At 46.2% G+C, this 15,308-nt stretch overlaps 1 protein-coding gene across 2 annotated transcripts in view; it reads left to right on the top strand.

The window, feature by feature from the left end:
• Window positions 1-15,308, top strand: part of ALDH18A1 (aldehyde dehydrogenase 18 family member A1) — a 508,980-nt gene that overhangs the window by 104,597 nt on the left and 389,075 nt on the right. For both annotated transcript variants that reach the window (XM_086922580.1, XM_086922579.1), the window contains exon 5: window positions 8,879-8,983. In XM_086922580.1, coding sequence (XP_086778706.1) covers window positions 8,879-8,983 — 105 coding nt within the window. The remainder of the gene's footprint in view (window positions 1-8,878; window positions 8,984-15,308) is intronic.

The following is a 15,308-nucleotide window of genomic DNA, read 5'->3' as shown; positions in this document are numbered from 1 at the left end:
ATGTTAAAGACTGAGCCAGAATTCCATTTCCAAGAGGTCGTATTTAAAAAAAAATTTAAGCAGTTTAGAATGATTTGATGTTTAGACATGGATGTAAGAGTTTACAAGCAATGCTTTCTTTTGTCCATATATTTGATATTAATTTCTAATTCTCTTGTGTAGTACTACTGATCGACAGCTATAAGGTTTGGAAGCCAATGTCATGACAGTTTCAAGTTTAGCCTCCTTCATTGATACTACTTTTTATTTTTAAATCTGCTTAATGGTTCCAGCTGCATAATGATATATTAAAGGCCTGTGTACCTCTTTCCAGTGCACCTTTAACGTTGCACAACTGCAAATGAAATTTTCCTTTATCCTTCATTCTCTTTCATTTACTGTTATAACTCCGTAACAGATAACCAAAATGATGGTACCAACTGTGGCTGTGTAGAACTGAGTCACCTAGATGCTTCAGTATCTGTCTCTATCTGCTCCATTGCCAAGTAATCTTAGTTGCACCAAGTAGATTCCTCTTAGCCCCCAGACAGTGCAGGTATTCATGCTTACCATTTGGAGCAGGGAAAACGGACTGGTGTCCTCTGAACCTTTCCCATAACAGCCATAGAAACAATCTATACTTATGAACGTGGGGCAATAAGTAGGATTTTTGTATTCCTATTGCCCTTTCTCCAGAGTATGTATTTATGTATATATGTATGTATGTATTTGTGTATGCATGTACACACACACACGTACCTACTTATACACTCGTACCTACTCACACATACCTACTCGCACCAAGGGACCCAGTTGTACCCTGGGAAGAAAGGAAAGATGATTTTGAAGCCTATGTGCAAGCCGTAGGAGGTGACATCCAGAAAATTGGTTATGCTTAAGGATTATCTGGGGGCGGAAGGAAGGGGAGTATTAAAATATCTTCTCCCTCTTGGAGAAGAGGAAGAAGATTACGAGGAGTTTGATGAAGAAGTCAGCGTTGCGGAAACTGAGTTTGTATTTTGGGAAAAAGAACAATGAAGTAGTGGAACGATTCAAATCTCTGAAGAGCAGCCATTTTCCAGGTGAATCATTTGAGATCGACATAGCTGGACTGAGATAGGTGGCGGCCACATGCAATTAGAAGAGTTTCCTTGATGAGATGTTGAGGGACCAAATAGTACTCGAATAATATTAAAAGAGTGCACGAGAAACTATTGAGCACAGAAGGATTAACATTACAAATGGCCATCAATATGATGAACCGAGCTGAGCTCACAGATCCGGGTCTAGGAGTTGCTGTCAAAGGACAAAATAGAGCTGGTTCAAATGGACGCACAGAAGTCAAAAGAAGACCACATCAGAACCATGAAATATGGGGACAAAGAAGTGGTAAACTCCTACAAATGTGGGTTGAGGGGTTGTGTTCTGCTTTTGGTCTGATATGCAGCAGGTGTAAAATTAAAGGATATTTTGTCAGAGTGTGTGGGGGGCTACGTGTAGTGAAAAAAGAACAAAAGTTCTTTGAGTGTGGTGGATTCACAGGGAGGTGATGAGGAAAACAAGTGTGTTATTTTGCAAATACAATAGGTTGGAAAGGTTGTTGAAGATAATACAATTTGTACCATCAGCATTGACCTGACCCCAGGACACCCGCACGGCCCACCAGCTGTAGGCGCGTCTCTGCCCCAGCGCCACAGGTCCGTCCCTGACCTCGGTGCCCCCTCGCTGCTCCTCGTTCTTTTCTCCCGCTGTTGCCCTACTGTGCCTTCGTTTATTGGATTGTATTTATTTACTGTATTAGTGTTTTTCCTTCTGTCAGTAGGTTTTTGTTGCGCTTTCTCTCGTTACTGTACCCCTGGTGTGACCCCCCCGCCGCTGCTCCCTCGCGGCCCCGCCCCCTTTTCTTTCCGTTTACCCATTGGCCGCCCCGCCTCCCAGCTGCTCCTCCCTCCCACTTGGCCTTAAATGGAGCCCGTGCGGCGTAGACGAGTGTGACCTGACCCCAGGACACCCCCACGCTGCACGGCCCACCAGCTGGGCGCGTCTCTGCCCCATCGCCACAGGTCCGTCCCTGACCTCGGTGCCCCCTCGCTGCTGCTCGTTCTTTTCTCCCGCTGTTGCCCTCCTGTGCCTTTGTTTATTGGATTGGATCCAAAGGCAAGCCCGTCTACGCCTGGACCACGCCCAGCGCCAGGACCCCTGGTCCTCACCGATGCCAGCGCACCCGACGGACCTACGACGCCGCCACCCTCCACGCACTCCACGCCGGCCGATACGCCGCCTGCTACCAAGCCACCCCGAGGCGCACACACGGACCCTTCACCTGTCAAGCTTGCCGATTCACCTGCCTCCGGACCTGCACCGCACCCGCCAAGCTGAGCACCAGCAAAATCTACCTCAAGTGCATCCTGCTCAGCACCCGCTCCGTCCACAGGCACGCCGTTGAACTCTGGAACCTCCTCGAAACAACCTCACCAGACGTCGCCTTCCTCACGGAAACCTGGATGAACACCTCCTCAGCCCCCGACATTGCCATAGGCATCCCGGACGGCTACAAAATCACCCGGACGAACCGCGTCAACCAAACCGGAGGAGGCATCGCCATCGTCCACAGAAACACCATCCGCATCACGACCAACTCAGACGACACCTTCACTGCCGCCGAACTCCTTCACTTCCAGATCCACACTGACCCCAAGACCACCGTCAGAGGCACTCTCATCTACAGACCCCCGGGACCACGCACACAATTCAGCGAAGCCCTCGCAGACTTCGTCAGTCCGCACGCCCTCACCTCCTCTGACTACATCCTCTTAGGGGACCTCAACTTCCACCTGGAGAACAACAAGGACTGCAACACTGCCGCCCTGCTGGACAACCTCGCCAACCTCGGACTCAAGCAACTGGTGAACACCCCCACCCACTATGCCGGCCACACGCTTGACCCCGTCTTCTCCTCCAGCAAGCACATCTCCTTCAGCCACTCCACCGGACTACACTGGACAGACCACAGCTACGTCCACTTCAACTTCAGGAGAACCACGACCCACCACCACCCGCAACAAGCTCCCCGCAGAAGCTGGAGCAAGATCACCGCCAACCAGCTCACCACCACCCTCAGCCAGAACCCGCCCACCAACAAGACGGACCCCGACGAAGCTGCCCGCAACCTCACACAGTGGCTCACCGACTGCGCAGACTAACTCGCACCACTGAAGAACCCCCCCAGCAGACCCGGCAGCAGGAAAGCCTTGTGGTTTACCACCGACCTCAAAAACTCCAAGAAAACCTGCCGCACCCTCGTGAAAGCCTGGCGCCACGACCAGACAACAGAACACATGGCCGCCCTCAAGAACGCCACCAGCTGATCCGCACCACCAAGAAGACAGCATTCAAAGAAAGACTGGACAACAACACCCACAACAGCAAGGAGCTCTTCAGCATCGTCAAAGAGCTCTCAAATCCCTGTGCCTGCAACACCGACATCACTCCCTCGCAAGACCTCTGCGACTCTCTCGCCTCGTTCTTCCACCGCAAGATCGCCGACATTCACAACAGCTTCGGCGCACAAACCACGCACCCAACCGCCGAACCAGCGCCCCAACCACCACCCTCTGCACCTGGACCCCTGTCAGCACCGAAGACACCACCCACATGATGAACACCATCCACTCCGGCTCCCCCACCGACCCCTGCCCACACAACATCTTCAACAAAGCCGACTCGATCATCGCACCACAACTCCGGAACATCATCAACAGCTCCTTCGCATCCGCCACCTTCCTGGAGAGCTGGAAACATGCCGAGCTGAGCGCCCTCCTCAAGAAACCCACCGCGGACCCCATGGACCTAAAGAACTTCCGCCCCATCTTGCTCCTCCCCTTTCCAGCCAAAGTCATCGAGAAGACCGTCAACAGACAACTTTCTGCCTTCCTCGAGACAAATGGATCCCTCGACCCCTCGCAGTCCGGCTTCCGAGCAAACTACAGCACCGAGACCGCCCTCATCGCAGCCCCCGACGACATCAGGTCCCTGCTTGACTACGGGGAAACGGCTGTCCTCATCCTCCTGGACCTACCAGCAGCCTTCAACACCGTCTGCCACCGCACCCTGATACAGCGCCTCAGCAACACCGGAATCCAAGGAGCGGCCCTGGAGTGGATCATCTCATTCCTCGCCGGAAGAACCCAGAGAGTCCGCCTCCCCCCGTTCCGATCCGCGGCCACCGTAGTCATCTGCGGCGTCCCGCAAGGATCCTCACTCAGCCCCACCCTCTTCAACGTCTACATGAGCCCTCTCGCAGCCATCGCCCGCCAACACAACCGCAACATCATCTCCTACACCGACGACACCCAGCTGATCCTCTCCCTCACCAACGACCCCGCCACCACCAAAGCCAACCTCCAGGAAGGAATGAGAGACGTCGCAGAATGGATGAAAATCAGCCGTCTGAAAATGAACTCAGACAAGACGGAAGTCCTCATCCTCGGACCATCTCCCTCCACGTGGGACGACTCCTGGTGGCCCCCTGCCCTGGGCAACTCACCCATACCAACGGACCACGCACGCAACCTGGGCTTCATCCTGGACTCCTCCCTCATGATGACCAAGCAAGTGAACGCAGTCTCATCATCCTGCTTCAACACCCTGTGCATGCTCCGAAAGATCTTCCGATGGATCCCCAAAGAAACCAGGAAGATGGTCACCCAGGCCCTCGTCACCAGCCGTCTGGACTACGGGAACACCCTCTACGCTGGAACCACAGCCAAACTCCAGAAAAGACTCCAGTGCATTCAGAACGCCTCAGCACGACTCATCCTGGATATCCCTCGCCGCAGCCACATCTCTGCCCACCTGAAAGACCTGCACTGGCTCCCCGTCAACAAGAGGATCACGTTCAGACTCCTCACCCACGCACACAAGGCTCTCCACGACATGGGCCCGAAGTACCTCAACAACCGCCTCACTTTCTACACACCCACCCACCAGCTCCGATCCGCCAGCCTCGCCTTCGCCTCCGTTTCACGAATTCGGAAATCCACCGTCGGAGGAAGATCCTTCTCCTACCTGGCAGCCAAGACTTGGAACTCCCTCCCCACTCACCTACGGCTGACCCGGGATCACCTCTCCTTCAGGAAACAACTCAAGACCTGGCTGTTCGAGCAGTAGCGCCCCTCCCCCCCCTCTCAGCGCCTTGAGACCCTTACGGTGAGTAGCGCGCCATACAAATTCTTGTGATTGATTGATTGACAGAATGAGTGTTAGAAGAATGGCAGATTCAGGAGCCAGATGTGCTCAGATTGGGTAAGCATATTTGAGCAAATTTCCCAATCTCCTGCTCAAGGCTCCATATGTAACCTTGGTAGCATACGATAATAAGCCATAGAGTTGTTGGGTTCTATTACCCAGGTAGAATTTCAACAGGTAGTTGTGCCTTTTCCCAGGTATGGTACATTTCTGCTGGGGTGGCCCCATAAAAGGAATTTGCGTATACGGTTTGATCCCAATCACCCAGATCAAGTGTTGGGGGCAAAATCTGATGTGTGTGAAGTAGAAAGTGTGTCCTACATTGATGAATATCCTTCAGTATTCAATGACAAACTGGGAGTGTTCAAGGAGCGATTCCCAAGACTCACAAGCCACGTGGTGTGCCCCTTGTTATGAGGGAGCTGTGGCGCCAGGAATGACAGATGCTGTGTGATGAGGGTATAATTGAAGAGATAGCGGCTTCAGAGGGGTTGGCCCCTGAAGTGATGGCCTAGAAGGGGAATGGTGATAAGCACCTTTGAGTGGATTTGGTGAAATGCAGACTACTATTAATGGTGCAAAAAGTGTTTTCCACTCTGGATCAATCTTTTGTGTATCATCAGATTGTGTTACATCCAGATTCTAGTCCGTAGATGTCTTTTGTTATGCCAGAGGGTGCCTACAGGTATAAGAGGATGCAGCTTTGTTTGGCTTTGGCAGTCGTGGTGTTTAAACATGCTATGCTTCATTTGTTCAAAAGCACACCCCACATAACCAATTTTCAGGATGGCATCCTTTTGTTTAGAGAAAATATGATGGAACATGATCTGGTGTTGAAAATGGTAGAAATTTTGCAAAAATGTGGTTTGACAAGAAAGAGAAATGTCAATTTAGAGTGGGTGGTGTTGAGTATTTGGGGCATTAGATAGATGAGAAGGGAATTTCTCAAAAACTGAAATAGTTTTTTGCCGTAAAAGTAGCTCCTTCTGCCTTTAAGGACCAGTTAAGGTAATTTTGGATCTGGCAGAATATTATTCACGGTTCATTCCAGTGTTCGCAGATAAAACCAAGTATATGTATATGAAGAATGAGAAGTTTGAGAAATGTGAAAGTGAGTTCAGAGAACTAAAAGGAAGCATTACATCTGCTCCAGTACTGAAACATTTTGACATCAATTATGCCGTGATAACCAACACTGATGCTTGATCAGTGGGGTTGGGTGCAGTATTGCTGCAGAGAAGGAATGGCTAACAGGTCACTATAGCCTACGGGTCTAGGCTGTTAAGAAATGCAGAAAACAATTACTCCACCATTGAGGTAGAGGCGTTGGCTGTTTTGGGTTGTGGACCATTTCAGTACTTATGTATGGGGTACTGAGTTCACTGTTCATACTGACCACCACCCTTTGGTGGATGTCTTTTCTACTTGAGGTGGAGGTAGAGCTTCTGCTAGACTGTTGCGTTAGATAATTAGAATGATGGAATAAAACTATAGGATGAAGTATGTCCCTGGAAAGGTGAATGTTCTGGCTGTATGTTTGTCCAGATTGCCGGTTAGTGAGGGTTCAAAGGTGGAGGGCAATGATTCGTAGCAAATATTAACCTGGTCACAAAAAGTCAGGTTTTCTCATGAGGAATCGAGATGTGCCGCCAAGGATTATTTACTATTCCAAAAAGTAGAGAAGTATCTTCATGAAAATTAACCATCAAAAAGGAAGGCTTCTGAGGTTTCGGAGTGTTTCCACCATGTGTGTGTGGAGTTATCAGCGGTAGGTGGTGTATTGATAAGGTGAACTTTTGGTGGTACCAGTGCTGCTGAGAGAACATGTGGTGAAAAGGGAACATCAGGGCCACATTGGTATGAGCGCCACCAAAAGGTGTTTCTGAGCAGAGTACTTGGCCTGGGGTTGACTCTGAAGTCAAGAAGAGCCTTGTGTGGGAGTAACAAGCCTCAGAAGACAGTGAAGTATCCCTCTGCGGTTACTGACAAATCTGACGGTCCATGGAAGAAGATTGCAGTTGATGCCACGGTCTGTTGTATGTTTCGGGAAAGTGTCCCCAGTATGCTATAGTAGTTGTGGCTTATTTCTCACAATGGTCAAAGGTGAAATTCCCAAGGCAAATCACCACCAAGCAGTTATTGCTTTTTTTGGGAGGAATTGTTTGTGGGGGGAAGTGGTGCAAGACACACTGCTATCAGACTACAGTGTACAAGTTGTTTCTGGACCCATGGGAGATTTCCTAATCCAATATGGAGTGGTGCACATTTGTTCATCAGTGTATTACCTTTAAAGTATTGGCCTAGTCGAACGGTGGAACCGAACGATGAAAGATGGTTTGCAGTTGGTGTTGGTGTTGAGTGGTGGAGAGGAATGGAGAAGGGTGTTGATTTGGTCATATCGCACTGCACCACATTATGTGACTGGAAAGACGCATTTTGAAATAATAAAGGGTCGCAAACCCCGAGCATTGCGGTCTAAAGGAGTGGAGAAAAACAAAACTGTTGTAGAGAGTGCTGTGGGCAAAAAGGGTGATTATAAGGTTGGAGATTGGCCTTGTGTATTAAAGGGACGCTAGGTGAAAAAGTGTGAACCCAAATGTTCTTGTCCTCTCCAAGTAGGAAGAATGAACAATACATGCTCTCATTGAGTGATTTGGAATCACAAGAAGGTGGGTGAAGGTTCTGCATAGTTTGAAACAGAAGGAATTTATGAGGCAAGAATGCAAAGCTGAAGGGGTTTAGTTAAGATGAGAACAAATCCATGGTTCTTCGTGATTCATGGGATTTGTAACATTTTGTCCATATTGATATTAAGGCAGGGAGATGTGTTGCATCTGATGTAATAGAAAAGGGTGGGGAGGCTGCGTTTAGAATGGAAGCTGATGTGGTGGCAGTTGCAGGAAGTCTCCCTCATGGATGGATGTAATGAAATACACTCCTTACCTGCATTGAGGCTCCTTCGGTTGCATAATTTTAGTGTGGTCTCCAAAATAATGGGTCTTTGGAGGCCAAGTGAGAGTAGTCTGATGTATGTTACAGCTTTGGCGGTAGCCTGTAGAAGGGGGACCAACTAAAGCATTAATTGATTCAAGGTTGTTGGTGAACCTACGTGTTTTTGCATTTGGCTTGAAGAGGCATGAATTGGGATATAAATGTGTAGACTTAAGCACAAGAGTTGGTATTAACATCCCAGTGACGCAGTATTTATTTTTTCAGTCCAGTGTTAGGCAGTATTTGTAACAGTGAGATTAGAGTACCCACAAAACAGTGCAACAGGTCATGGTTAACTGTTTAACAGTTGAAGGAGAAGCTGCAAGGAGCATGGCAAAGGAGAGAAAAGACCATATAAATCTTGGGGTTTGTATTTTGTATTCTGACCTATCGCAACTTATCTTTCTGATTGATACTCCACAGTAAAGCACTGTTTGCCACCTCTTCGACAGTGAGTGAAGAGTTAAAATATACATGATCCATTTGGCTATGAATTGCAAAGTGAATATGAGCAAAAATAAGCTGGAGGTTTATAATTCTCAGCAAACAAGGTGGAAAGAAGTGTGTCTTTTTTCAATGAGGTGTCAATGGTAAAATAATTGAGCACAAAAAAGGACTCTAAAAGAATGACTGCTGACCTAATAATGTGCTTTTGTTTCAGGCTATACCAGTTTTGGAAGCACGAGCCTGTGCAGCAGCAGGGCAGAGTGGGCTGATGGCGCTATATGAGGCCATGTTTACACAGTACAGCATTTGTGCTGCCCAGGTAGGACAATACGTTTGTTCTTTTGTTTTTCAATTACTGTTCTGATGGCTCATTTTCTGTCGTGTTGTCTGCTTTTATTATTTCAGAGTAATCCTTGCGAAATCAAAACTGTTCTTTATCCATTCCTTTACTGCTGTGTGGGGTCACTGTATTAACCCTCGTGTTACGCGGTCAAACAGGCCTTTAGATCTTGAAATGCAGAAAGACCATGATGGTGAAATGAAAACTGTGATGGGTGCCAGTATCGAGGAGTCTGCACCTTCCCCAAGTTCTTATGTGAGGTGGCATTGTGTTGAAAAAAATTATGAACTGGAATGCGGCCATCAATAATGACTAGGCTGATATTAATTCAAGCCTCTCAACCATCACTTTTGTATTTACTTCAACCTGGAAAATATAAGCAGTGCAAATTGATCTTTTGCAGGGTTGAAATCTCCATAAGTGCTTTGTGAAGGAGAACATTGTTTACTGAAGTGCATACCTACTACATTATGACAGGTCATAATTTGAATATGGATATGGAAAAGCGAAAAACGTTGATAATTGCAAGCCGAAAAGCTTTGCGGCTTTGCACACCTGTACAAAGGGCGCAGTTGAGTGTAATTGATTAGTTTGTGTATTCTCTTCATTTTAGTAGGTGGACAGGAGGTTCTTATTTTCCTGCACAGTTTCTTGTCCGTTACGTTGAAACAACTCTAGTTCACCAGGGACTTTAGTCTCAATCTTCTTATGTGTGCCACAGGTTGGATTGTGGCAATTTGCTTTATTCAGCATTTTATTGGTATTGTGCAATGTTTAGCCATAAAAAGAAGTATGGCATAAGTGACCATAAAAGACTCATTTCTTTTTCCAACAAAGGAAAATAAAGTGCTGTAGACATTCTGGACCACATCCAGGATCATTTGTGCTAGGCATATAAAGCAATTGCTTTGCCAACTATTTTTCTGCTCCGGTTCATCTAGATAGTGGGATGTTAGTTGTTGGAGGAATGTACATGGATGGCATTTGTAGAAAGGCGATCCATAGGAAATTATTTTGAACAAGATTATTTTTTTTTCCGCAGCATTAGTTATTGTTCTTGAGAATGTCTTGTGTAGCCAAAACTACTTTAATTTGCTTTTTTCCTTTGAGAAATGTAGAGTATATGGTTGCATCTTTTATTGTGTACTTGGGTATTCACTGTACCTAATATAAACCGATGTGAAGATTATGTTATACCTGTTGGCCAGTACATGCAGAGTTCAAAGGTATGCCTTTCTCGCAAAGGAACTGGTCCGTGTTTTTTATTTGAGGAGGCTTGTTGAATCAATATGCTTCTGAATAGGATAGGATAGGATAGGATAGGATGTATGTATGTATGAGTGGTGTGGCTCACTGATTAGAGGCGGCAGACCCGGAAGCAGAGGACGACCCGGGACCAGGGTTCAATTCCCGAGGCAGCAGGATCGTGAACCAGGGTCAGCGGACTCGATAATTCTCGCCTCGGTGCCTACTCTAACCAGGGATCACACTCTGCAACTCTGGGCATTAGCTTGCCTCATCTCCACAACGGCCCCCCACAAACGCACGGGTTCCCCAGCGGTCTATAGCACCAGGACGCCTCCGGGTAGCAGTGCGCTTTACAAGACACACACAGACACACACAGACACACACACACACACACACAGACACACACAGACACACACACACAGACACACACAGACACACACACACACACACACACACAGACACACACACACACACACACACACACACACACACACACACACACACACACACACACACACACACACACACACACACACACACACACACACACACACACACACACACACACACACACACACACACACACACACACACACACACACACACACACACACACACACACACACACACACACACACATATTTACATTTTATATATAGATATATATATATTTCCTACCTAAGGTAAAACAAAAAAAGGGGGGGGGCTGTCAATGTTATCTCTTTGTCAACTCCTTATTTCCAATACCTGGAATCTATAGCTAATATTATCTTTGCTCTTTCTTGGTGCAATTTTATTTTTGCAGCTTACATGGGCGGTCTCTACTTTTCCGAATCCCAATATCTTCTCCTTAGTCCTTTATCCTCTTATTCATTTCTTCGACCCTGGTTGGTTAGAAATAAAGTCACTGTGCCCCCTAGATTGTAAAATGGTCTGGATGGGTCTTATTTGAAGGCCACAGGAATTGCTCATTTTGTGACTGACATTAGGCCTTTCTAAAGCCTAATGCTTACCTATGGGTATATTACTTGCACCAGGTCCACCCGTGCCTACTCTCAATGAGTTTGCTGCGGGTTCTTTTTATGGCAAATAGAGATGAAAGAACTTGTTCTCTTGCCAAGGACAGGAGATGGTGGACTTTGCTTTGAAATACTAGAGTCTGCAAAGACTGATCCAGTGTGAAGTGTTGGACAAGGGTTGGTGACGCCAAAGAGTGTTGTGGACGATTCTTCTGGTCCTTTGTGGATGTTTTTACTGTCTTACATCTGAGTAGTTATTTTGAGTGAAACGGCTACCTGCTGGCGAGGCCTTTGCTATACCCCATAACGTTGAGCAGACTTTGCTGAAACTCTTAATCAAAGGATCCTGATTTCATTTCAGTAGAATGTGATTCAAACATTGCAGGGTATTTACAAAACTTCTTACACAGAGTCAAGCAATCTTTGTTGTTCTTTGTCCTGATGATGACAATCGGTGTTCCTGTATGACATCAGATTTTCTAAGCCTTCATCATGTCATCCTCTTTCTTGTTGCAAAAAGCAGCTCTTGGTGGTTAAGAAGGTACCTCGTACTGCATCAGATCCTTCCATAGCATCTGCATCTTTATTCCTGCTGCTTTCCTGTTTCCCTTCTTCTAGGCTTTTAAAAACATTTACATATTGCACCACCACCCAGAATATTGAGAGGTTATTGTTAGGCTCTCTTTTGTTATTCATTTTCACCAAGCTGTAGTCTCCAAGTATGATTGTATTACATACTTAAGTATAGTGAAGCATAAGTCCACAAAGTCAATTGCACTTTTCAAGATATTGCTGCTTTCACCTGAGTCTGGTGTATGTTTAACCACATTACATTTTAGGATCATGCACCCTAGACACCACTCATCTGTCAAAAAGAAAATGTGGGTATACATTTTAAGCTAGAGTTTAAAAGTAAGGGATAGACTTTTATATCAGTGGTCAAGAGGCATCAGGAGAAATCAAAAGAGATGATGAAGCTGAGCAAGATGGTCAAAACCCAAGAGAAATACCTGTAGAAGTGAGCTGGGGAAGACTGAAGAGCTGCAAGAAGATGTATGTCTAGCCTGTACCCAGCAATTGTGTCTGTTGCTATGAGTTCAGGGCTTATCATTAGGTCATACACCCTCACACATTCCAAGTTAATTCAATTTTACAAGATGGGCGGTTATCGGACTTTGGGACAGCACTAAAAATTATCCCATCCCACTCGCTTTGGAATGTTTGGGTTATCCTCTCTTCTCCTAAGATTAAGAACAGCCATTTCTGACTCTGCCATCTTCTACAAGAGTAATTCCGCCCCATTCAAGAAACATTGGACACCCAGGAGGACCACACTTCATCACAATAGTTACTTAGCCTGTAATTAAGCTAATTCTATTAATTAATCACTTGTAGGTCATATTTGGACTGCAGTCATAATTCCGTTATGTTCTAGTTATGTTTACATGTGGAGGAGCTCTGCCACATCAGGAACAGGAGTCGAAGACACATGAATACATCCTGTACAGGCCTCTGGGCATAAGAGAAGTGCAAAACATATAGTTAAATTGTACTAATTTACAATAGGATATGGCACTCCGATTTGAGTGGGGCTCCCGGGGGATGGATATCCTCCTGAGGCACAGTTTTCCCTTTATACTCACTCACGTCACTAGGGACTCTCAAGGCCAGTTTGTAGCTCTAACCGGGGCGCTAGGGGGAACATCCTTAATCTAATGTCCAAATATGTCCGCCCGCTACGCTCACATCATCACTGAGACAGGTTACAGGTATTGTTTTCGCCCTGCTCCTGGGTGAGACAGTGATAAGGGGTGACTTCAATGCCGTCATGCAACCAGACCTCGACACCACAGACATACCTTCTTCTGGTAGTACGTCACATGCAAACCGACTGGGGGCCTGGTCAACCACCCTGGGCCTCTATGATGTCTGGAGAGCTTGGAACCCCTGAGGCACCCACACTTCTGCTGCACACCATACACATGCACGTATTGATATGATCTTAATAATAATAATAATAATAAAAACATTTATAAAGCGTATGGCTGCACAAACAGTGTATCCCCGCGCTGACTGCTGACTAAACTGACAGAGGGAAAGGGACGGAAGAGGAACAGGGAAGTATTATTGGGGGAAGAGGTGGGTTTTTAATCTGGCTCTGAAAAGAGTTTCTGAGGGTTCCTTACGCAAATGGACGGGAAGGGCATTCCAGTGTTTTACTCCAAGGTATCGGAAGGAGCGACCCCCCCCCATTTTAGCTCTGTGAATACGAGGGAGTTTGAATTGTGTCATTCCCGAAGATCTGAGATCTCTGATCGGGCAATGGATAGTGAGAAGGTTTCTTAGATAGATAGGTCCTTTGTTGTGGGCAATCTTATGGGCATAACAAAGGCTTTTAAATCTAATTCTTTCCCTAACAGGGAGCCAGTGAAGTTTGGCCAGAGCCGCTTTGGAAGATGTTCTTTTAGGAAGACCCAGTACCATGCGGGCGGCTGCATTTTGAATGCATTGTTGCTGGTGTAACTGCTTTTGGTTCACGCCTAATAGGAGAACGTTTCCGTAGTCCAAATGGGGTGTTATGAGTGCGTGTACAATCGTTTTTCTGGCTTCCGTCGGGATGAGATCTATGGTTTTTCTCAGGATTTTTAGCGTGCCAATGCACTTACCTATTGTTTTGTTAACTTGGGATTTTCCTGAAAGATCCGAGTTAATCATAATCCCTAGATTTTTAACCTTCTGTACGGGGCGGGGAAAGTCACCCAAAGCTGCAGGCCACCATGCCTGGGACCATATAGAAGTTTTGTTCCCGACCACCAACACCTCCGTTTTGTCTCCATTTAAACGGAGGCAGTTGTTGTCCATCCATGTGGCGACAGCAGCCATGCAGCCAGAGAAATTGATGGCAGATTTCTCACTGTCTGGGGTAAGCTTGAACATAAGCTGGGTGTCGTCCGCGTAGCTAACAATGCCCACCCCGAAGTTCTCTACGACGCGAGCCAGGGGCTCCATATAGATGTTGAATAAGGTAGGGCTTCATGCTAGCCCCTGATTGCCAGAGAGTGTCTGACATCCGTATCCTTCCCCGAGGTATCTCAGACCATTCAACCCTTCTCCTTTACCTGGGCGACCTCTCCGGCACACTGCGCCCCATCTGGAGGCTGAATGCCTGGTTCCTCTAGGACAAAGATATCAAAAAGCGATAGGGGAGGAACTCTGACAATATTCCTTACTAATAAAGCAAATCCTATTAGGGTTTGTCCCCCATTGCACAGCGTATATAAAACCTGGTAAGGGTAATTGAAAAAGTAAACCAATTCAATTCTCAGTTCATTTTGTTCTTTACTTCATTTTGTTTCTGATGTCCAAATTATCAATCATTTGTACATTTCAATTCAATTGTTCATTCCATTAGTCTGAATATCCCAAAGCATTTCAACATAGATCCCTATGCATTTCGTGCTATCCATAAGCACTTCATCAGGGGAAATCTCTGTAACAAAAATTAATAGGTCTGATTATCGGGGGCAGTCCTCTGTAGTCTATTTCAATTAACATTTATCAGTATTTCATCATTCAACCAAAAATAACCAACAGTAATAATGGGTAACGGTCTAATTATTAGAAGCATCCACTGGCGCTCCATTCGTACATCTTCTGACATTTCAGGATTCCATATTAATCACAATTGTTTGAATTCATAAGTTTCTTCTATTCATATTGTGTTTCTTTTCATGATTTATATTCAATTCAATTATTCTTCATATAAACCAACGTATGATAGTCCAATGCATTTCGGGCATTAGTGCCCTTCATCGGGGACCAAAGGCTGAAATTAAAGGTACATATAAAGTGTAATCAATACACTGAGTCGTCAGCATGTGTGTTATCAAAACATAACATTAGAAATAACAACGAAAAAGTGGTACAATGTGATAAAAACCCAAGTGACTGTAGTGAAATGCAACTGATCATGCCGAATCGGCACTTACGTGTCTCGGTCTAGACAGTACTAAGATTTGAAAAAGGCTGTTGAAAA

This window comes from Lissotriton vulgaris, chromosome 5, assembly GCF_964263255.1.
Source record: "Lissotriton vulgaris chromosome 5, aLisVul1.2, whole genome shotgun sequence".
In the NCBI taxonomy this organism is placed as follows: domain Eukaryota; kingdom Metazoa; phylum Chordata; class Amphibia; order Caudata; family Salamandridae; genus Lissotriton; species Lissotriton vulgaris.
This window is presented reverse-complemented; position numbering and strand designations above follow the sequence as displayed.